The 23442-nt window shown below is 38.4% G+C and overlaps 1 protein-coding gene across 1 annotated transcript; it reads left to right on the top strand.

Moving 5' to 3' along the window:
• The first annotated feature begins 1169 nt into the window (after positions 1 to 1169).
• On the top strand, positions 1170 to 22526 carry INSIG2 (insulin induced gene 2). Its single transcript, XM_068967394.1, has 6 exons — positions 1170 to 1207; positions 8803 to 9192; positions 15637 to 15761; positions 18862 to 19028; positions 19206 to 19305; positions 20322 to 22526. Exons 2-6 carry the CDS (start codon positions 8949 to 8951, stop codon positions 20361 to 20363), a joined length of 678 nt encoding a protein of 225 aa, XP_068823495.1. The 5' UTR covers positions 1170 to 1207; positions 8803 to 8948; the 3' UTR covers positions 20364 to 22526.
• The last annotated feature ends 916 nt before the right edge of the window (positions 22527 to 23442 follow it).

The raw sequence follows: 23442 nt of genomic DNA on the forward strand, positions 1-23442 counted from the left end.
GACTCATGCTGCTTTAAAGAGGGCCCCGGATGTAAGGACACTTTGAAGTTACTGTCTCTTTTCTGGGTGCTTTTCTCTTTTCAAAATTGCTCATCCATTCAGTATAATTCATCCTTATCCATTTTTTTTTTTTTCCTACTGGTAGTGTGAAAACCTACAGGAGGAAAATTTACGACCTTTAGGAACCATTAAACAAAATAAAAAAGGCCATAGAGAAAATAAGAAAGGCCATGTAAATACTTGCTTAGGTGTATTTTGGTGTAAATTTAACATCGCCTTCAAATTTTTCACAAATAAACATACCCATAAAAAGGTCAGAAACATCATTAATCAGTTCAAAGTAAAAACAAAACAAAACAAAGGAATTTCACCAATACACTTCTTTGCACAGCTCTTAAACAGTAATTCCAGGCCCAAACTTCATGTAAAAACTTTCCACAAAAACACTGTAACCTGACCACAACCATATTATGATACTACTTCTGACAAATAAAGGGTTGTAATTTTTCTACTTTGTATTTTCCTCTTAGTAGTTTGTATTTTACTTCGCAAAATCGACTTCGCTGTAAACCTCAAAAGCTCTTTCTATGAAAACTGTCCCCATACCGCTTTACCTGGTCAAATTTGGGGAACGATTATTAATGAATGCCGCATAAAGTGCTGTGGGATGGAGAAGAGAGAATTATCAATAATGCTCTCTCCCCAAAGAAGTTATGACTTTAGAAGGGAAGGAAAAAAAGGTAAAGAATAAAGGTCGGCGAAATCACAAAAGATACTGTCTGCATCCTTAGCAGGAGGACCGGCGACCTGCGCTCCAGGACTCCGATTTCAGCTCCGAAGAGAAGGACGCGCCAAGGGTTTGCGTGAGTAGCTGCACGATTCTCTGGCACCGCCCATAGGGTGTGGGCAATCCTCACAACCCACGACTGCCCGGTCAGCAAACAACAGCTGATCTGGTAGTCTCCACCAATCGACGGTTCACGCCTACAGGTGCCGCTACCCTGGCGGAGACCGGAAGTTCTTTTGCCCCGGCTCTCCGGCCTTCCACCTGGCCCCTGTGGGAACCGGAAGTTATTCTGCCCTGATCGTCTGAGCGTCTGAGCATCGGCCGCACAGGCGCAGTGGAGCTCGGGCGGAGTTGTGGGAGGGGAGGAGGAAGAGGCGGAGGGGGGTCGGGGGCCGGTCCCAGAAGATGGCGGAGGCGGGGGTGAGTTGGGGTCCCCTAGGGAAGCGCGAGTGGCTTGATGCTGAGGGAAATAGCCTGAGGAAAGGGGTGCCTTCGGGGAGAGGAACTGCTTGCATTTTTGCAACCTGGGAACCCTCCTGGCAAGTGTGACGAGCCAGGACCACAGATGGGGCCTCCGGGGCTCCGCTTACCTGGAGGAGGGTCGGCGAGATCCGGAAGGGGACGTCTGGGTCAGGGAGAGGGCCTAGGAGAGGCCGAGACTCCCTGGACAGTGGAAGAGTGCCCGGGCGGAAAGAAGGCTGGCGGACGGCGGGAAGGGCGACCCCGAAGATATGAAGGGGTAGAGTCGGCGAGCTGTCAAGTTTAGAGCTGTCAGGACTTGGTAGGCTTGTAGCCAAGGAGACCAGACTCAGGCTTAGGAGGGGAAAGGATCTGGAAAGGTTGGTATTGTATTGATAGTACGCTTATAATCCGCCAAAAGGTTTGTAGATATTGGGCTGAGGAGTGGGACTCTGGCATTTTGGATTTTAATTGGAGACCTCTGGAGTAGGTATGAGGTAAAGCCAAAGAGAACTCTTGCCAGGACCTAGAAGTCAGTTGGTGATAGTTTCCGAGATTTTAGGCTTGGTCACTGAAGATTGGCAATCTAGAAAAGGAAAGCAGTGTGGGTATAATGGGGGACGAGGGGGAATGGGTGCTAAAACTTAAGTGATAATGACCTATGTCCAGTTAGTATTGGCAAAAAGTTAGTGAAGTATGGCGTTAGCTAGATAGTCTAGGAAAAAATACCAAGGAGAGCTGACTATTCTGTAGGGTTATTGAGGAAATGCTTCAAGAAGAAATGAATAGTCTTGACAACTGGGGCACTGAGACTGGCAGGGATCAATATTGCAGTGGTTTCAGGGGAAGTCAGGCTCCAGTCTTGGGTTCAGGAGGAATGAAGGCAGCCTGGCAATGGCCAGCTTGTATCTTCTAATTTTGGGATTTGCCCTTGATAGGGAACAGTTGAATGAAAATGAATGGCGGGACCCCTTTAATATCCCCCCTCCCTCTCCCCCTTAATGGCCATGTACTCTTCCTGTTCCCTCCTTTCATTCTTTCTCTGGACATTAGGTTGAGCAGTGTTTTGTTACAGTTCTCAGTACATATCTGATATAAAGTGACAAAGCTATGAATCATGTATGTTTAAAAGAGGTTTATTCTTTTTAAACTGACAACTGTTGCTTCTACGTATGGCGGAAAGTTTAAAATGCAATTCAGTAATTTAAAGACAGAGCTTATTTTCATCGTTATCAGAAAATTATTCTCAAACGATGGAGTAACCTTTTTTATGGGCTGAGATTTGTTATTTAAAAGCAGTAATGGGATGCAAATATTGCTTGTTTAATAGTTTCTGTGTTTGGATTTTAATGTTGATAGGAAAGATGAGCTGCAGGGTCTTCAAGGCTGACATGTTTTTTTTCCTAGAAGTTCTAAGTGTCTGTAGCCTATGAATCACATCTGTATGATTTTTTTTAAAGGAGAGTTTCATTGATTTGTGTTTTTCCTAATTATGACACTTATTCTATTTTGAGAATGCCTTTCTAATTACTAGAGCATAGGATAAGAAAGTGGGAGGTAGTAATTTAATTTTATTATTGAGTAATCTTTCTGACCTAAGTACCTGAAGAGACAGGGTATAAACACACTTCTGTGACTGCTTTTCCTCTGAAGACTAAAGATCTTGTTTGGTTTTGGAGGTGTTGCAGTTGTTAAAATACAATTGATTCTTAGTCGATTCTTCAGGAGATTTTGTTTGTGTGTTTGTTTTCAAATGCCTTTTGCCTGGAAGTTTTTTCACTGGCAAATATAAACTTTGATTTTCATCCACAAAGCGGAAAATCAGTTACAACTCTGTTTTATTTATCTGATGGTAATAATAACCCATTGATTGGCAGCCATAGACTGGGAGTAATGTTTCCCAGTTTTGATGATTTGTTACTGATCTATCCAAACTATTTGAACTATTTTCATTTTGTTCAGTAGTGTACTCTATAGAAATTGTAAGTCAGGGGCTTAAGGTAGAATTTTTCATGTTCTGTGGAAGTTTCATTGTCAATTTTTGACAAAAAAAAAGTTGTCCTTTTTTTGCTTTAAAGATGGCTTTTAAAATTATTTCTTGTGTGGCACTAAATTGTTTTTGTATGGTGTTTTTAGAAAAGGCAATTGTGGTGAAGAAGCACTCTGGAAAGGGAGCCACTGTGCTTGGGGCCAGTGCAGGTACTACCTGGCAACAGTTTTATACTTGTAGTAGCTAGCTTAACCTATTTTATTTTGGTAAGGATTAAAAAAACACCTCCCTACTTACTAGGATTATTGTTGAGGATCTATTGAGATATTATCTTTTAAGTGGTATTTTTATACCGGAGACTTCTTGATCAGAAAATTATTTCTTGGGTAACCTAAATTTTTGAAATATAGGTGTTTAAAATTTTTTTTGAGAATCGAATTTATCACTGGTGTAATAGTAACATTTAAAGGTATAGATACACTTTAGGCAGATATTATCAATTCATAATCAGAAAACCGAACTTTAAAACATATTAAGGATACTTATTCCAAGAGCTTTCACTTTAAAATAACCTACTTCCCTAATGAGTGCCTATTATAAACATGCTCTTTTAGGAACTTAATTATTGTGCAGTAGGGGATGTAGAATGTTTTATCCCTTCAAGGAGTTTGTTTATCATAGGAAGATCCAGTATATACATTCTTGATCTTGTCACTTCACTTAACCACTTTGGGTCTCATTTGCTTTGCCAGGAAACTGTTAGATCACCGATCCTTAACTTCTTTTGGATCATGGATTTTTTTTTTTTCTTTTTTTGAGAACTTGATGTGAAAATGTCCAAACTCTCTTCTCCGAAGAATGCTTATATGCACAACTTCTTTGCTTTTGTTTTGCATGACTTACATACCCCCTGAAGTAGATGAACTCCCAATTCCCTTCCGTTTCTTAAATTCTAGGATAGTGTGATTCTAAAGCATTTTAACTTTTATTTTGTCTCCAGAAATTACATACTGTTGGATTATTATGTAGTCACAAAATTAGCTTTATGGTCTTAAAAATAGTTTAAAAAAATCTTTCAAATAAACTTCAGACAAGTGTGTTATTTTTAAAAAACTACTTTTGGCATAAAGTAGGAAACCATAAACAAGCACTTTCAGGAAAAATTGAATAAACAGCTGCGGCAGAATAACATAAACAGTGTAAAAGTCTCTAGCAGCCTTGAAATAGAATGAGGAAGGAGTCTAGCAATCAGTGGCTCTTGGTGGGAGAGCCTTGCTTCCCTGTGGGTGTTTGGGTGGTTGGAAATATGTAGGGCCATTTTTAGTTATCTCAAAGTGGGGAGGGGGCGTGCACTGGCATTTGGTGGACACAAGCCAGGGTTGCTCAATGTTTCGTAATGCTGAGGGCAGTTCCAAACAACAAGAAGTTGTCTCGCCCTGTCTTATCCTGCTCTATGACAAAAACTGGTGAGTGATGTGAGATGGAGGGTACTACACCGGAAACAGGTTTTAAAAACTGAAGCTATTTTGTTCTTTTAAAAACATTATTTGACATAAAATTCCCCTTTGGAAAAAATTCAGACAGAAACAAGTGATTTACTAGAGCAGTTGGGTTACTGAAAATGTGCACTACTAGCTGTTCTAATAGCAGAATGCAGGGGGTATTGTTGTGTCTACTGAAGTTTGGGAAATGAAGAGTTGACTGTTGGTTGAACATTGTATGAAGTTGGCTGTATGATTTTTTTCTTTAATACATCTTTTACTCCTTGATCTGGTACTCTTAAGATCACAAGGTGTTTGTACATTTATTTTTATTATCTTTCTACTTGGATATTAATTGACATTCATAATGTTATTTTATTATTAATGTGGAGAGCTGACTCATTTGAAAAGACCCTGATGCTGGGAAAGATTGAGGGCAGGAGGAGAAGGGGATGACAGAGGATGAGATGGTTGGATGGCATCACCGACACAATGGACATGGGTTTGGGTGGACTCCGGAAGTTGGTGATGGACAGGGAGGCCTGGCGTGCTGCGGTTCATGGGGTCGCAGAGTCGGACATGACTGAGCGACTGAACTGAACTGAATGTCATTGGAATGTTTACAGTTGAGATTGTTTTCCGGTGTCTATCCATCTTTTCAGTAACCAAATCCCCATCTGTAAGAGATGTGCCAAAAAAGAAGCCTGAGGAGTTGGGCTGGAATGGGACTCAAGGTTTATACAAAAGAGGAAGGGTTTTAGCATCAGTCAGATGTAGGGTACAATTCCAGTTCTAATACTGCCAGTCATGTAACCGTAGGAAAGTTGCTAAGACTCTGACTTAATATCTTCACATGTAAAATGTGGAAGATAATACCTACCTGTAGCATTATTTTGAAAATTAGAGTTACTATGTGCCTGGCATAGAGTAGTCCCTCAATAAATACCCATTTATAATATGCTTTATCATGATGGTTATGATGATGATGAATTCTGAGGCTACTGAACACCAGAACACATGACATTTTCCCATGAATCAACTGTAATATGTACTGTTTTCTCAAGGCGACTAAGCTATAGAGGTCAGTGATGCTGTAGACTTAAGTAGGTTTGTGAGGTTGAGGATAGAATTCCCCCTCTGGGTATTGGGCATACGCTTTGAGTGTGGTAGAGGCAGTTAAAAAAAAAAGTCTATTGTCAGTGTTTATTGCATGGAACTGATAGGCTGTGAAAGTTCCTAGTACTTACAGATGTTCTCATTTTTTTATACTGTTTATCTCTAAAATAAGCTTCTCCATCCCTCCTACAGTGTACACATGGGCTTTATTCCAAAATTCATTTGTAAGGTAGTTTGAAACTTGGAAGCTTAGAGGAAAGATATTTTAAATGATTAAATGTTTGGTTAGGTTCACCTTCCAAAAGACTTGTTTAACCCAGTATAGTTTGATTCAGAAAGAGCTAACCCAATTTGATTAAACAAATGTGAATTTGTGGAGCTCCCAGTATGGGCTATGTAGGTACCTTTCTGGGTTCATAGGCACAATGAAACTTGGTAGTGAATAAGATGTACATACAAAGCTTATATTTCATAAAGCAAATATACATATCATCCATAATGTTGCTGTTCAGTTCAGTTCAGTCGCTCAGTAGTGTCCGACTCTTTGCTACCCCATGAATTGCAGCACGCCAGGCCTCCCTGTCCATCACCAACTCCTGGAGTTCACTCAAACTCACATCCATTGAGTCGGTGATGCCATCCAGCCATCTCATCCTCTGTCGTCCCTTTCTCCTCCTGCCCCCAATCCCTCCCAGTATCAGAGTCTTTTCCAATTAGTTAACTCTTCGCATGAGGTGGCCAAAGTACTGGAGTGTCAGCTTTAGCATCATTCCTTCCAATGAACACCCAGGGCTGATCTCCTTTAGGATGGACTGGTTAGATCTCCTTGCAGTCCAAGGGACTGTCAAGAGTCTTCTCCAACACCACAGTTCAAAAGCATCAATTCTTTGGTGCTCAGCTTTCTTCATAGTCCAACTCTCACATTCATACATGACTACTGGAAAAACCATAGCCTTGACTAGATGGATCTTTGTTGGCAAAGTAATGTCTCTGCTTTTGAATATGCTGTCTAGGTTGGTCATAATTTCCTTCCAAGGAGTAAGCATCTTTTAATTTCATGGCTGCAGTCACCATCTGCAGTGATTTTGGAGTCCCCAAAAATAAAATCTGACACTGTTTCCACTGTTTTCCCATCTATTTCCCATGAAGTGATGGGACCAGATGCCATGATCTTAGTTTTCTGAATGTTGAGCCTTAAGCCAACTTTTTCACTCTCGTCTTTCACTTTCATCATTAGAAGTGCCATATTTAAGTTTTAAATAAACTAAGATTGAGAGAAAATATCATTTATGTACTGAGGTGACAATGCCCAGGATACATTGTTGGATGGGGTAATAGTAAGTTATGAAAATGGTCTATATAGTACTTTCCCATTAAAAAAAATATATTGGTATTTATAGGGGAAAAAAAAAAACATCTAGGGGAGTATGTAAGAGTTTGGGAGGCTGGACATGATGATGTGAATGAGGGTTTTGGAGCCAGACAGACTGCATGGATTTGAATTCTATTTTGCTGTCTTACTAAGGGTGGAAACTTGAGTGACAACCTTTCTTTGCTTTTTTACCTCACCTGTAATATGGACATAATTGCACTTACCTGTTAGGCTTGTGAAAATTAAATGAGTTACCTTATGTCAGGTACTTAGGATAGCTCATGTGTGCCAAGTCGCTTCAGTTGTGTCCAGCTCTTTGCGACCCTATGGACTGCAGCCTACCAAGCTCCTCTGTCCATGGGGATTCTCCAGGCAAGAGTACTGGAGTGGGTTGCCATGCCCTCACTCCAGGGGATCTTCCTCACCCAGGGATCGAACCTGTGTCTCTTATGTCTCCTGCACTGCAGGTGGGTTCTTTACCACCAGTGCCTTACATAGTCTCAACTGTTATTTGCTTTAAACAGACAAGGGGACTCTGGAGACATGGGTTCAATCCCTGGGTCAGGAAGATCCCCTGGAGTAGGAAATGGCAACCCATTCCAGTATTTCTTGCCTGGGAAATCCCATGGACAGAGGATTCTGGTAGGGCTACAGTCCATGGGGTTGCAAAAAGTCAGACATGACTGAGCATGCATGCATGCTCTTAAAACTCACTTCTGGGTACAAAGGAAAGATCACTTTGGTTTGTCGAGGGCAGGGAGTGATGGTGAGTGAATACCTAGAATGGCTGTACTTGCAAAGTTCTAGGTTTTACGAATCAGATGCCCTGTGCCTCGAACTCCTTAGAATTTAGCCAAGAGGTTATTCTGTTTTCGTAGCTCTTTCTTATGCTTCCTACTCCAGCTTTCTCACAATAGCTCTCATGATTGCGACAAAGGTGGACTGGGTGGCAGCAGGGGTGGTCACAACTCTGGCCTGGGGACAGTGGGTCAGGTCTGCTTTCTGTGCTTGATGTATGTGTTAGTGAATGGGTGGTGGTCTGTTTTTTATAGAGCACTTTTGTGCAGAAATTCACATGTTTAAGCATTAAACATTGAAAGAATAATTTTATTCCCCTATGGAGATCGTTCTCAAGAGCAAGTCACATTTTATTGAGAACAGTAAAACACTAACAGTCAGAATATGCCGATTTTCTGTAAAGTTCTGTAAAGTGTAAAAATTTCTATGTGAATCTCCAAGCCCTTCAGTTACATGGGCTTGGAGATTTGGGTAGAAGAAACAGAAACCTGGAGATCTGATCTTGTGGTTTCTCCAATAGTAAAAGTGTCTCAGATAGCCTGAGCTGCTTTTTTCACTGATGTGGGGCAAGCAGGGTCACTAGTTCTGTCCTGGTAAATATAAATTTAGCACTTTATTTTTTATTATAATATGCATATAAAAATGTTTTTTACATCGTCTTATTCCATAAATAACTAAATAAGCATGTAAACTTGTCATTTCATTATTTGTTCTTTAAAAGGAACTAGTATTGAGATCAGGAAAACTGTATAGTCATTTATTAGGCATACATTGATTGCTTTTTTCTTATCTCTTGCAGGATTTCTGGTAGCTCCTGTTTTAGGACGAGATGCAGTACTGTTGAAACACCAGTCTGCTTTGGTTCATACAATCAGCTTTTTCAGCTGGGAAACCATTTCTTCTTCCCTTTTTTTTTTTGGCCGACTTAACTGAACTTATGAAACCATGGCAGAAGGAGAGACAGAGTCACCTGGGCCCAAAAAGCGTGGTCCATATATCTCATCTGTCACTAGCCGGAGTGTGAACTTGATGATTCGAGGAGTAGTGCTGTTTTTTATTGGAGTATTTCTTGCATTAGTGTTAAATTTACTTCAGATTCAGAGAAATGTGACACTCTTTCCACCTGATGTGATTGCAAGCATCTTTTCTTCAGCGTGGTGGGTACCGCCGTGCTGTGGCACAGCATCAGGTATGTGAAGGCTGTTTCTGTAACACGGAAAGACATTAGGATAAATGACTGTGGCTATTGTCTGGGAAATAACTTGAAAAAGTCAGCACTACTGGGTTGTAGTTTAAATACAGTACAATGCGCCTGTTTTAAGTGATGAGTTTAATGAGTTTAGATGAATCATACATTCATGTAACCACCCCCACAGTTCAGCTATCGAACATTTCAGGTACCCTCTAAATTCTTTTGTGCCCTTTTGCAGCTTACCACCAGCCTCAGGCTGAATCTGGATTATTTTCACCTGTTCTAGAATTTAGTATAAATGGAATCATAGAGTTCTTATTTGTTTGTGTCTGATTTCTGTGTGACCCATAGGACCTTTAAAAATTCAGTCCTAAAAACAGTCTTGATTCTCTTAAGCATGAGGCTTTTAACCTCTTAATTTTGTTCTTTCTTCAACCCATCTCATATAAATTTATTTGAAATTATTTTGATGACACTGGTTTTAAGGTTTTGATGTATGTTATCGTCTAGTTTTTAAAGTAAATGAAAACTTGAAAAATGGAAGACAGTTGATCCTTGAACAGCACAAGTGTGAAGGGTTATGTGTGGGTTTTTTTTTTTTTAATAAATATGTATTACACAATCTGAGATTGGTTGAATCTGCAGGTGCAGAACTGTGTATATAGAGGACAAACTGTAAAGTTACAGGCGTATTTTCAGTTATGCAGAGGGTTGTTGTCCTTAAGTCTCAGTGTTGTTCAAGGGTTGACTGTAATTTTATACAAATTTAAAGCCTCATGTTATTTTTTAGATTTTTGTATATGCTTTTTTCTTCATATCTTGTTTTTAGATGTATTTTCAGAATAATAAATTCTTAGAAGTAAGGCAGATTGTCTTTGATTAAAATCATTATTCTATTAGTTTAGATCTCTCTTTGTGGGCAATGTATATTGGATAAAGTGGAGCATTTCTGAATGCTGTATTGATGCTGCACTTCTATAATGGATAGCTCTTTGGCTTTTTCTAGTGAGACCAATAGATTACTACTACTTTATGTAATAAAGTAATAGATGTAGAAGAAAGCCATTCTCTTCTACCACATGGGTAGAAGAGAATTCATTATTTTATGAATATCTGTTTGGTATCTCACACTTAATATATATCACTACCTTTCAATATAATGTAGATCTTCCTTGATTTATGTCCTAGAGCTAGAGGGCCAAGGGTGAGGAGCTGTGAGATAGCTTTAAAATGATCTTGTGAAACTTATTGGACACTTACATAATCCCATTGCGTGGATGGAAAGGCATTTTTGTGGTAAGGTTTCAGCATGGTTTATATGCTGATGTCTCACTATTACAGTATTTACCTTAAAAGAGAACTTGTAAAGGTTATGATTCTTCATTTCCCTAGGGCTGCTATTATTCTCTGAGAGAACAGGTGACAGTTCAAATAGACAAAGGGAAGAAAGCATAAATGATATTTTATTATTCTCTATTGTATTCAATATCTACCAGTCCTCATGTGTTTTCCTTTCTTTCATTTACATTCACAAGAAAACAGTTTTCCCAACAACTTTTTCTACTTCTTTATTTCCTCCTGTAGCAGAGCTGCTGACCCTGTACAGGAGAAGCTTTGCAGGACTTAGAGGAGCGTGTCTTTCCAGAATAGACAAAAGGAGCAGTGGGGGAGGAAAACCCTTGTTTTATTGAGTGTCTGTTTTGTCTGTCCCTTAATCCCAGGGATCTGTAGGCAACCGTGGGAATGGGATGTTTGCATTGTGCCTATTTTGAGGGGATGAGGAAACAGGAGAGGGTGTCAGTGAGCCCAGGGTTCCAGAGCAGGGAGTGGTATGGCCACATGACATCACATCATCACATGCTGGGGAAAGGCACAGAGGGAGCCACTCTTCCTCCCCTCTCTGGGCTGCCTCTTTGAGCCTTCCAGACGTGGTGCCTGGCCTGAAGGTACAGTGGCCTACAGTGCACTGGCCTGTGCTGCACCTTCTGGGGAAGAGCTGGAGAACCGGCCTGGGGTTTCGTTGCATCTCCCTCACTGGGAGGAGCAGGGGATACATCTCTCCCTGTGATGTGGGCACTTCTGCCACAAACTCACATTTAGGAAGGAAAATTTCTAATGTTAATGCTACATTTCAGTCACCCTGTTCCTACTTTCCTACGTTTTCCCAACCACTGGCTTGTCACAGTTACCAGCTTAACCTCATATCATTTCATGTGGAGTATTTACATTTACACTTCTTGCTTAAGTGTTTCTTCTGAAAGCAGTACATTCCATTAGGTGCCCAGGCAAATGAAAGGAGAGATTCCAGTTAAGTCCACTCCTGATGGTGTTGGGTAGGTCATGGTGTTTAGTAGGTGGGGACAAGGATATCAGGTTTGTGGAAGCTGCCGTAGATGGAAAATAGATTCTTACATAATTGCTGCCTCCCCCACCCCCCAGCTCCAATTTTAGGGAAAGTGTTTAAAAAAGGTAAATGCTGTGAGAAACAGTGTGTACAGTTTATGTGTGTATATGATATGTCTATGTTTTTGTGTATATGTGTTGCTGTGCATTTTCAAAATTCTCTTGGCTCTTATCATCTTAGATCAGAAAAACTGATAATTATCCTTTGATTTTTCTGTCCAATCAATGTTTGTAGACCGAGCAGCTACCTTCTGGAGCATCTCCGAAATCACCACTTTGTACTTGTAAACCCTGTTCTGGGAAATTCACTAGTGGTGCTTCGGGAGGGGCAGCTAGTGGAGAATCCTGGTAAACTCCTCTGGATCCCATTTTCCTTTTCCTGGTTCTCTGTTTTCAGTTTGATAATGGGCAGTATTTCAAGTTGGTTAACGTTTTTAACTTGCACAGAGCATTAGAATTGGAGTTAAGAACCTCTTGAATGTGGTTGAGAGCTACAAAGGAGTATTTCTGAAGAAAAAATAGGAGAAAAGATTATGTAGCTAAAATAACTGGAGAACTTGACTGACAGATCGTTAGTAACTAGACTGTGTCTGTGTCTATGAAGTGAATATCTGATTTAAAAATGCAAAACAAACATCTTTTCTGTTGACCCATGCAGTCAGTCAGCCTGTTACTGGAGAGCCTTACAAGGCTCCTCCTTTCTCTCTCATGGCCCACACTGGGTTTCCAAGTTTTCCATCTCTCCCATGCCTCATCTCGGTCTAGGCCCTCAACCACTCTGCTTGGAATTTTCAGTCATTTTGTTCTCCCGCCTTGGATTTTGGCTCCCTCGCCCCCCGCCCCCCAAGCCCCTCCTTTCCTGTCCTGTGTTAGACCCTCACTACTGGAAGAACGTTTGTCCCTCTATCTGGCACAAGTGTGATGGTGTTATTTTCCCAGTGACTGTGGGAAAAGTCCCTGTAGGCTTTGCACGGGCTTTCCACCGCCTGTGGAGCTAGTGGTAAAGAACCTGCCTGCCAATGCAGGAGACGTAAGAGACATGGGTTCCATTCTTGGATTGGGAGGATCCCCTAGAAGGGGGCATGGTAACCCACTCCAGTATTCTTGCCTGGAGAATCCCATGGGGAGAGAAGCCTGGCAGGCCACAGTCCATGAGTCACAAAGAGTCAGACACGACTAATGAGACTTAGCACATGGCCCCTGCCAGCCTGTATCCTTCTCAGAGAATTTCTGGACTCTCAGACTCTTTCTGCCTAAAGTTACCAGTTTTCAGATGATACCAGGAATTTTCTGTTGTCTGTGCTTCTCCTCAGATACTTCCCTTTGATTAGAAAGCCCTTTCCAGACCACTCAGCTGCTGAACACGCTACCTTAAGGGTCACCTCTTCTGTGTTACTCTCCTAACAGGCTTACACCCTCCTCCCCTTGGCATATGGCAGGAGAGATGGGACCTTTGGTCCCTGTTAGTGCTGCCCCTAACACGTTACTTGATCAAATTGTTTCTGTGGTCACTTAGGGACTGAGTCACGTCTTCCTCATTTACCCTTTTTAAATCCCCAGCAAATACGAAGAACCAGACACACTGTGGGTTCTGTTTCATCTTGTTAGATGAACACATTGCTCAGCCTGTCATAGTTTTCCGTGAAAGTATATCTCATTCCATGGTTGTGCTTGTTCAGCTCCCTTTCCTTGAAAAATGTTTGACTTAACTTTTTTTTTAGTGGAGTGCTGCATTAAACACATTACCATGAAAAATAATGACTTGGTGTTTTACAAACTTCTGTTGTTTTTGGTCTTGGTAGCCTACAATTAGTTACTTGGAAATAACTGAAATACATCCCAAGAAATGTGATTTTTGCCGCAGAGAACCATCTGATTAAGCAGGACTGTGTTTGCATATGGTTTTACACAGGCATGATTTTTAGTCTCTCGTGTTAAAATAAGAAACTGGAGGAAGAGGACAGGAAGACCAGACACATTTCTGCTGAGCTCTCAACACAGCCTTCCTGCACTGTAGATGTTGCTCTCAGACTCTGCCAGGCCTCTATTTAAAGGAAAGAAAAAAGACATTTAATGGGAAGTGACAAGCTCCCTCGAATTCTCCCTCTCAGTGAGCATCCGAGAACCATGCAGCCTCGATGGGTTTGATTTTTATTGGCAGATCCCAAGGTTGGCGGCGTGGCAGTTTAAATTTCTTTCTGTGTTTTCACTTTCTCTCCTCAGTTGTCTCTCACTTGTGAGTCTGACATCACGTGCATAAAAATATAGTCAATTTTACTTATTTATATCTTTGCCCACACATGTCAGTACTCTCTATGTGATAATTCTCTACCTATGGCATCAGCTGCTGAGGAAAATTGACTTGGAATGCCTGATCTTAGCTGATAGCCCCAGCAACAGGCAAAGGAAGGGAAGAGGGAGCAAGAACAAGGAGCGACACATTGAGCTGCTAGTTTCATGACCCCTTGAGAACAAAAAAAGAGGTAATATTCATTCAGATATATTTCAACTGTTAGGCATGCTTGTTCCCACTTTAACTTTGTAGAAATTTGGAAATACTGTCAGTCTCACGGGATATTAGAGCAGAACCTTTTAAATAGGAATATAATTTGAAACTTTAAAATTTACTAGTAGTTGTTGGAGCTCTGCATTGCTGAATGTGTTGCTAATGTCTTGATGGTCTGTGAACCATTTATCCTCAGCGAAAGCCTAATCGGAAGAGCCCATTCAGTTTTGTGGATTAGAAAATGTATATATCATTGCAACATCTCAAATCCAGATGGCATGGTGGCCTTGTGGCCTGTTTCTATACTGTTCCATTTGTTTGCTAGCTTGTGATTTTTTTTATTAATTGATTTTCATTTTTCCTTGAAGATAGGATGCGTTGTTTGTGAGCTAGAGCTAACCAATACCAGCCCAGGCAAGGGCTTCTAACCCTTTGGTCTCTTAGGTTTGGGTACCATAATTTCATGATTCATTGTAGGTAATACTGGACATTTTAAGCATACTTTTCAACCAGTGTGACAGTTGTGTGTTTATTACCAAATGGCAGCATAAACATTCTGTTTTTAGGAAGATTATCAGACTAAAGCTGCCCAGATATTTCCCAGATATTAAATTTAGCCCATAGAAGTACATTTTATTCATAACTTGTTGAAAAATGTTTTGGTTCATGAAATACTCTTTTTTTTTTTTTTAAATCAGTAACTTAGCATTTTAAATCCTCTCCCACTAAATGAGTAAAATGTTGAGGTTTGACAAGAATTTAAGTTAAAAATTGAATTACTCATAATTAATTGCACTGTTAGCTTTCAATATGTTCTTTCCAAAATGAAGAAATATTCTAAAATGATTTCTTCTGATCTTTTTAACAGTGAATTTCAGTTTTTACTGAAAACGTGATTCTGTATACCATGTTTTCTCCATTTTTCCTCTGCAGATTGAGTCTTACAATAGATTTCTGTTGCGAGTTTCCCTGCTTTGACAGGCTGATCTAGAGTCTCATTAGAGGGCCAGCTTGAAAGGGAGTGTCAGGACAAGACATTAGATCGGGGGACAGGATCCTCCATATAGCAGTATAACCATAGCCATCTAGTAGTATGTGTGTGATGAGCTTGTATGTGTTTACACTTCAAGCTTCTCTTTAGATTTGTGTCATTTCATGGCATGTTGCGTGGTTATATAGCTTAAAGAGAACATTAGTTAACTGGTTTGATGGTTTCCAAGTCTCAGAGATAGTAGTAGTAGAAAAGTGGTGACTCATCTCTAGTCCAGTCTGTTGAATTCTGAATCGTACAATGAAATACTGTTTTCCCTGTTGTAATTGAGACTGCTGTTGCAATCATTTACAGTGCTGTCTTCAGCAGTGTTATCCCCACTTTCTTTTTTCTTTTGGGAGGTAAGTTTATAGTATCAATGATTAATGTTAAGTAAGTTGAAAAGCTTTTCTAGAGAATCTTTGAAATGCTTATGATGGTTGTTGTGCCGCTTAGCTTAACCGTTGGAGATGACTTAATTTTTTGCTTTTCTCCCCCACAGCTGTGATTGGGTTATTATACCCCTGCATTGACAGGCATCTAGGAGAACCGCATAAGTTTAAAAGAGAATGGTCCAGTGTGATGCGGTGCGTAGCCGTCTTTGTTGGTATAAATCACGCCAGCGCTGTATCCTTTCTGCTGTGATGAGATGCATAATAACAAGGCAGCTTCCGAGAAACCAAAGGTTAAGCAGACCCTTGCAACCTCACTGTTGTCGAATTGTGATATACCCACTTAGTCATAAAAAGAACACATGCCACATTGTTGAAGCATCTATGCAAGTACAGTGTGGGGTCCAGCCTTTCACTTCAATTCCTATTTTTCAATATCACTCAGAAACTTTGTACATTAAAAAAAATTTCCCTATTTTTCTTTAAATTAGGTTACTTCATTACCTCCATCTAGTTTTGCTAACTCGAACATTGAAACAGGTACATTTTCAAAGGAATTTCTTTTCTTTCTTTCTTTAAGATTTGCCAGTAAGGACATGTGGTGACTTCAGGTACTAGATTTTTTTTTGTCTTGTTTTGTTTTCAATTTGAAATATATATATATATATATGTACGTATATATACTTTCTGTTTTTAAAGACTGTCATTTGTTGGTGTTAATCAACACCCACAAACCACATAAATGTTCTTAAAAGGGGCAGAAGTAGAAGTAACCAATTTATAGACCTGTGTTCAAAAAGAACTTCTTTTTCCTAAGTTACATATTCTCAAAGTTTAATCATTTTAAGGATTCTGATGTTTTAATTTACTGATTCATGAGTGTTTTCATAATGTTCTGGCTGGAAGGATAAAGTAACGTCTATTTCCCATCTCTCCTCTGCCTTCTACCCCCTCCCCAGAAAAAGATGTCCCCCCAAGAACAAAAACTTTTGCCCTCATAAGGTTCTTATCCTGTCATCCTCTCTGCCTCCTACCTGAACCCCTGTCCCTGATTTCCCTCTGTAGAAGAGGATCTGGGAAATGCTAGTTCAGTCTTCCCTTTTCTGGAAGATACGGCTTAGAAGGTGGAAGTAAAGAGATCTGTGACTCAGACTGTGAGGTTTCCTCTTGAAACTCTGTGCTGGGCTCAGTTAGCTGAAGAGAGGATGTGTCATGGGGCAAGGGGATTGCAGTGTCTCTTACCAGAAAGTATCAAAGTGATTGTTTGGGAGAAGCTGGAGAAGAGGAACCAAGGAAAGAAGCTGAGTCCTAGATTCTGAAAACACATCTTATCTCTCTGTTCCCAGTTGTGCTGGTTCTTGGAGATCTGTGAAGCCACTGGAAAATGCCTCAGTGGCTCTTATTTTTGGTTTTTCCCTTTCTTTTTGTCTTAAAAGAGCTTCTCAACATGTTTAGTTTTGTGAAATCTTTGAGAATTAGGATTTTATAACAAACAAATCTAGTGGTTAGGAGGGCTTTAGAAAGACAGACTCATGAATATTATATCTGGAGGAAAACTTAGAAATCTCCTAGTTCCATGTTTTCTTTATTAAGATAAGAGAAGGGAAAGCTCTAGAGATTCAGTACTTGGCTAAGTAATTCATACTGCAAGGCTGTGCCAGAGCTGAGTCCAGACCCTGGAGATCCTGGTGAATCTAGGAACTTCCGTTTCTGACCCAGGAGCCCTACAAGTGTGTAAATTCATCTCTGTCTGCTGGATTAGACCTTTCTATCCTAGACAGTTCAGTTCTTTTTAAGTTGAGAAATTTAAATAACCTTTTCTGGAATTTAAAAGATTTACATGTCTATTTTAAATTCTTTGCTTTGGTGGTTCTTTTCTTCCTTGCTAAATGAAATCCTTAAATATAACCATCTCATCTGTTCTGTTCATCCTTTAAGCAAAATACAAAATTTTTACAAATTTTATAACACAGACTTAATATTAGATTGCTTAGACTTTAGAAAGTCACATTATAATATTGTTAAGATTGATGTTTTTACCTGTTCCCTGGAAATCTCCTTATTTTGCTTTGACTCTTATAACAAAGTTAATTTAGTTAGCAAAGATAGAACCCAGTTAATGTCGAACTCTACTCATTACAAGAGTGCTTATTACATAGAGAAATCAGAGAACTCAAGCATTTTTTTTGGAGTTGGAGGTTTAAAAGCTTCTAAAGAATAAAAGCTTTTTCAGAAAGCATACCCATAGACTATAGGTTTCTTTATAAGTCGAGCCTAAGCAAGGACTGATTTTGAGTGGTCCTTGACTGCTGAGACATAAGAAGGCTGGGTGTTCAGGGTACCCGCTGGTTGGGTGGGAGAGGGGGGATGGTGGTATACAGCACAGTGTTAAAGGAAGTGGAAAATGGTTTTATTTGGAGCTTGTTCTCTCTTCTCTGTAGTTGCAGCATGGCCAGTTAGTTTGGCAAGATATGTAGTCTCCTCTGGGGAGCTGAATATAGAGCCAAGATGTGGCCTTTGGGACATAGATAATGCCCTTTTAATGATACTTGAAATTAATTCCTGTAGTGTAATCCTCTGGCAAAGAAATTAGAAAATTGAATTTATAAAGCTTCATTTTGCCTAGAGATTTTGGAGTAGAAAAGGGCTGTATATTTGTGAATAGATGCTTAAGTAGGTGACGGAAATAAAATATCATTTGAGCGAACTGTCCTATACCAGAAAGTCTCAGGAACCAAAATAGCTTGGCAGGTTGGAAGATAATGTTCACTTCAAGGCTTTCTTCTCAACAAATTAAAACTAGAACAGTTGACATAATAGAAAGGGATAGTGTGTCCTTGGTACTCTTGTTTCTGAACTGCATTATTATAAAATGTGTCTGTCAGTAAATCATATAGAGACTGTGGTACCCTGTTAAATAGCTGTCAACTCTTCTATTTTCAAGTTCCTGTATGATTTTCAAACAATTCTAAACCTGTTTGAGAAGTAATAGTGGTTTCCATTTTAGCAAAAGTGTGTGCCTTTAGCAATACTTGTATTTTGAAGCTTCCAGTTACATTTTTTTGTGAAGAAAGCGTTTCTTAAATAATGGATCTGATCTGATAATTGGAAATGTATATACTGTGCTATTTTTTGGAGAGATTGCACATCACATCAGTAAGATCTGTTAGTGAAGTATCATGCCATCATAGTTTTAATCCTCTCTAGTCTTGTACATTGTATTAAAAAATTGAATGCACTCCAGTCTCAACAGTAACATCTCTTATTTTAGAAAAATGAACAGATGATATTATTTGGTTACAAATTTTAAGATGGCTCTTTAACACTGATCTCAGAAAGTGGATTTTGATAACAACATACAGTTGTCTCTCACACTGGCTGCACTATCCATTGGATTGTGGTGGACTTTTGATAGATCTAGAAGTGGTTTTGGCCTTGGAATAGGAATTGCTTTCTTGGCAACTGTGGTCACTCAACTGCTAGTCTATAATGGTGTTTATCAGTAAGTATTCTTTTTGGTGCTTGTTTCCTAAAATAATAAGTGAATTCAGAATTGAGATTTTAAAATTGCATTAGCCACTTTAATTTTCAGAGTAACTTATTTCCATTGTAATTATCTTAATAGTGTCATTGTACTTACTTCCTATGTGAGCTGATAAAAATTTTTCTGTTATTCTAGATATACATCTCCAGATTTTCTCTATGTTCGTTCTTGGTTACCATGTATATTTTTTGCTGGAGGCATAACAATGGGAAACATTGGCCGACAGCTGGCAATGGTAAGCTCATGCTTATTTAGTCACCTGTCTGTTTTTGAGATGTAAGATAAATTTTCTCCAAAGGGCAGTGGAATAAATAACTTGGAAGCATTTAATTGCAAGTGTATTAAAAAATAGAAAGAACCTCTGGATAGAAAATCTAAAATACGTTACTGATAGGTGATATGATTTATCCTCCAATTTTTATTAATTATTTTACTCCTCTATACAGTTCTACTCCATAAAAAAGGGAAAGTTTTAAAAGTGAGAAGAGGCACTATTGATAATAATGTTGCTACAGTAGATATAAATTAGGACTATTTCAGCAAATCAAGATGTTTGATCACTTTAATTAAGAAGGAAAAGGACATTGTTGATAAGCCCAGCCATAGATGTCAAGTCAAGGAGTAGCATTCAGATGCCACAGCACTTTGATGAGTAAGTGCTGTCACTTTTACCATTTTAGCCACCTGAGAAAATTGAGTGGTTTACAATGCTAGATTTGGTAACCTAACCTCCCAGTTATCCTAAATCCATTGGTTTACTTTATTTTGAATTATGGGTATATATTTTTATAGCTCTATTTCTAAAATATTGTTTTGATTTGAAACTTTTGCTAATACAGTAGATTTTTTCTTTTCAATTTTTAAGTTATTTGAAAAAATACCTGAATTTACGATATTAGTCCTGTCCTGAAGTGCATAATGTTTCCTTTGCTTGTATGCCTTAGTGAGTGCACAAAGAAGTATATTTTGCCTCCTTTTATATTGTCAAATTGATCTAAATTATATACTGTTGTCCTTTGGTTGTAATGCAGAAATCTCATTTTTTCCTGCTTTTGACTATGCCTCTAGAATGTGAATTTTCTTTTTTCCTATCATAATGGTCATTTAATCCTAATAGTTGTGCAACTCTTAGATTCTTCAAGGAATACAGTGGGGCATATGCTAACGAACTGTTACATTTAGACCTTTTTAGTTTATATGGAAATTGCTATTCAAAATCAACTTACTCTGTTAACCTTTTAATTTTTACAGTATGAATGTAAAGTTATTGCAGAAAAATCTCATCAAGAATGAAGAAGGCAGAAATACATCTTTTGTACAGAAAAGCAAGATGAAAAAGGCATGCAAATGATAAGATAGACCAACAAAACTTCGGACTATAAAATTGCCAGGATGCAGTTTTTCCCTTGATTGGTGTGTGTATACACACACACACACACACGCACACACATATACATACACATATATATACACACATACATATGTTACTGCAATCTGTGATTGCTTCATCTGTAAATCAAGTACAAGCCTTTATGTATTTGACTTAAATAACTGTAAAATATATATATGCTACATTAAAAGACATGTTGATTAATAGATGACATTTTTAAATTAATTTTTTAGGTATACCATATATCGTATCACAGTATTGATGTGCCAAAATAATTCTGTAACCATCATGCAGACTATAAGAGTGCTTTGAACAATTTATAAAGTTGATGAAATAAAATATGAGGAAAGCCAAAAAAAAAAAAAAAAGCAAATGGAAAGCTGGTATATTCTCTTTCACTTACTGTTGTGCCTTTTTATTTTTCTAATTACAGCAGTGTGAGTTATGGATGCCCTAATGTGTGGTTAGTTTCTATTTTAATGTCATCTCAAAGAGCTTTGGGTATTTAAATATATGATGAAAAAGAACTTCCATGGAATATTTGCAAACCTGAATTACTGGAGAGAGTTCAAAGAGTAATTTTTTGTTTTGAGAGATTTTACTGGAGGTGAAAAGTGACAAGCAGGAGAGTATATCAGCATTAAATTGTTTTGAGTCTAAATCTAGAAATTAAAAATAGGGACCATTGAAAAATTTAGCTAGAATAAGTATGCTTTAGAAATACAAAACGACCTTCTGCAGTGCCACAGTGTTAAGTAATATTAACTGTCAATTTCAATGTAGTATTCCACTACTTTTGTACATGGAATGTATAAGAAATCCCAAACAGGTCCAAGTGAAATTTCTAATTCTCTTGGGTTCTATAATCTATTGGATTCTATAAAGTAAACCATTTGAGCTGGGCTGCATCATATGATTTATTGTCAGCAGATTGCCATCTGGGGAGTGGATGGGCACAGGATGTTCTATGTATTCATGTGCTCATTAGTGAACAGTTCAGGAATATATTATTTAAGACTAAATTGGGAGGGCATACTGTGCACGTTAAAGATCCTGATAATAGTTTCATGCATATCTTTCCAACAGCTGGAGGCTTTGAAGTATGATTTAAACATACTCTTAGTTAACTTTTTTCTCCAATTTTTATATTTTTTTGAAATAGATGGCGTTTATCTGATACACAAGGGCAAAATCTGCTTACTCTGGAAGTGTGTGTGTTTTTGTTTGTATGTGTCTGTATATGTTGGATTGAATGAGGGAGAGAATGTGTGTGTGTGTGTGTGTGTGTGTGTGTATGTGTGCATGCGCATGCACACACGCATGTGCTGCTCTTGTAATGTCAACTAGATATTTTTTCATTTTTTATTTTAAAACCATCGCTATCAAACAGATCTTATATGCCAAACTTTAATCTGCTCTTATGTTTTAAGGCTGAAAGTATGAAAATCCTAAGATTTCATATTGAATATATGTACACAGTCTTAACTGTAGTGGTGGTAAACATGCTACTATAATTTATTATTCTATCTTCCGGATAATGTTATTCATTTAGAACAAATAAGGTATATTTTTAGAATCAACTTTGTAAGCACTATAAATCTTTAATAAGTTATAAGGTCTATGATGTGTTTACTTTGGAAATTGCTGTTTAAAGCAAGATGTATTAAATATATAATTATTATCTTAGTTAAGAGTCTTCTTTTCTTCTTTGTGATTAATCTTAGAATTTTACTACTGAGGATTAATTTAATAAAATTTAACATGTATGGTTGAATTTATTAAGAAAAATGAAGGAAACTAGTATTAGTTTAGTATTACAGAAACTGAATGATTATTACTTTAAGTTCTTGAATTATTTTCCTATCACCTAGAAAACAAGAAAAGGTATTTCTGACAAAAATAAAATTGTTTTGATATTTTGATAAGTATATTTTTTTCTTGGCAATGGAAGAAGATGGTAAATGTATTTTAATATGGATGTATTGGCAGTGCTTCCTGGCATTTATTATTTAAAGTCTCAAATGTTGACTAGTTGGAAACTGAAACTTAGAATTCTATGAAAGCGCAAGCAAAAAATTAAAATTAACTAGCAAGAACCCTGGTCATACTGTTGTTATAATCTTTATTTGTTAGCACTGAACTACTTTACCCTCATTGAGGTCATTGGGTCCTCTCTGTGTGCATCTGTTTCACACATCTAGGGGAAATCCAGATTGGGTCAACATCATTAAATACTTATGTAATCTTTTGGCTCACTTACCTGGATAATGACATAATGTTCTTTGTAAGGTAATTCTGCAAGTGATGGTCCATGAATAGTAGTGTCTTAGCTTTGTATGTATGAAAAAGTCATTCTTGAAGAGCAGTTTAGCTGGCCATAGCATCTAGGTTCACAGTCTCCCGCCAGTCCCACCACTTTGAAGATTTTTTTAACTTGTCTTCTGTCATCTAATGTTGCAGATGACAAGTCTCCTATTAGTGTAATTTTCTTCCCTTTGTAGGTAAGCTGTCTTGTCTTTCCAAGAGCTTTTTCATGAATTTCCCTTTATCCTTGAGATTATTTGGTTCTTCCCTGGTAGCTCAGATGGTAAAGAATCAACCTACAATGTGGGAGACCTGGGTTCGATCCCTGGGTTGGAAAGATCCCCTGGAGAAGGGAATGGCAACCCACTCCTGTATTCTTGCCTGGAGAATTACATGGACAGAGGACCCTAGTGGGCTACAGTCCATGTGGTTGCAAAGAATCGGGCATGAATGAGGAAGTAACACTGTCTTGTCTTGTAAGACAATATGTCTTGTCTCTCTAGGCACTTTTTCATAAATTTCCCTTTATCCTTGAGGTTATTTAGTTTCACTTTTACTTGTTTCATTTTAAAATTTGTTTTCATTTTTCTTGCTTAGTATTCAGTATGTACTTTCATTCTGTGGGCTCATATCTGGAAATTTTAAAGTGTGAGTGCATGTTAGAGTCCTCTGGAGTCT

Source organism: Capricornis sumatraensis, chromosome 3 (genome assembly GCF_032405125.1).
Source record: "Capricornis sumatraensis isolate serow.1 chromosome 3, serow.2, whole genome shotgun sequence".
NCBI lineage: Eukaryota > Metazoa > Chordata > Mammalia > Artiodactyla > Bovidae > Capricornis > Capricornis sumatraensis.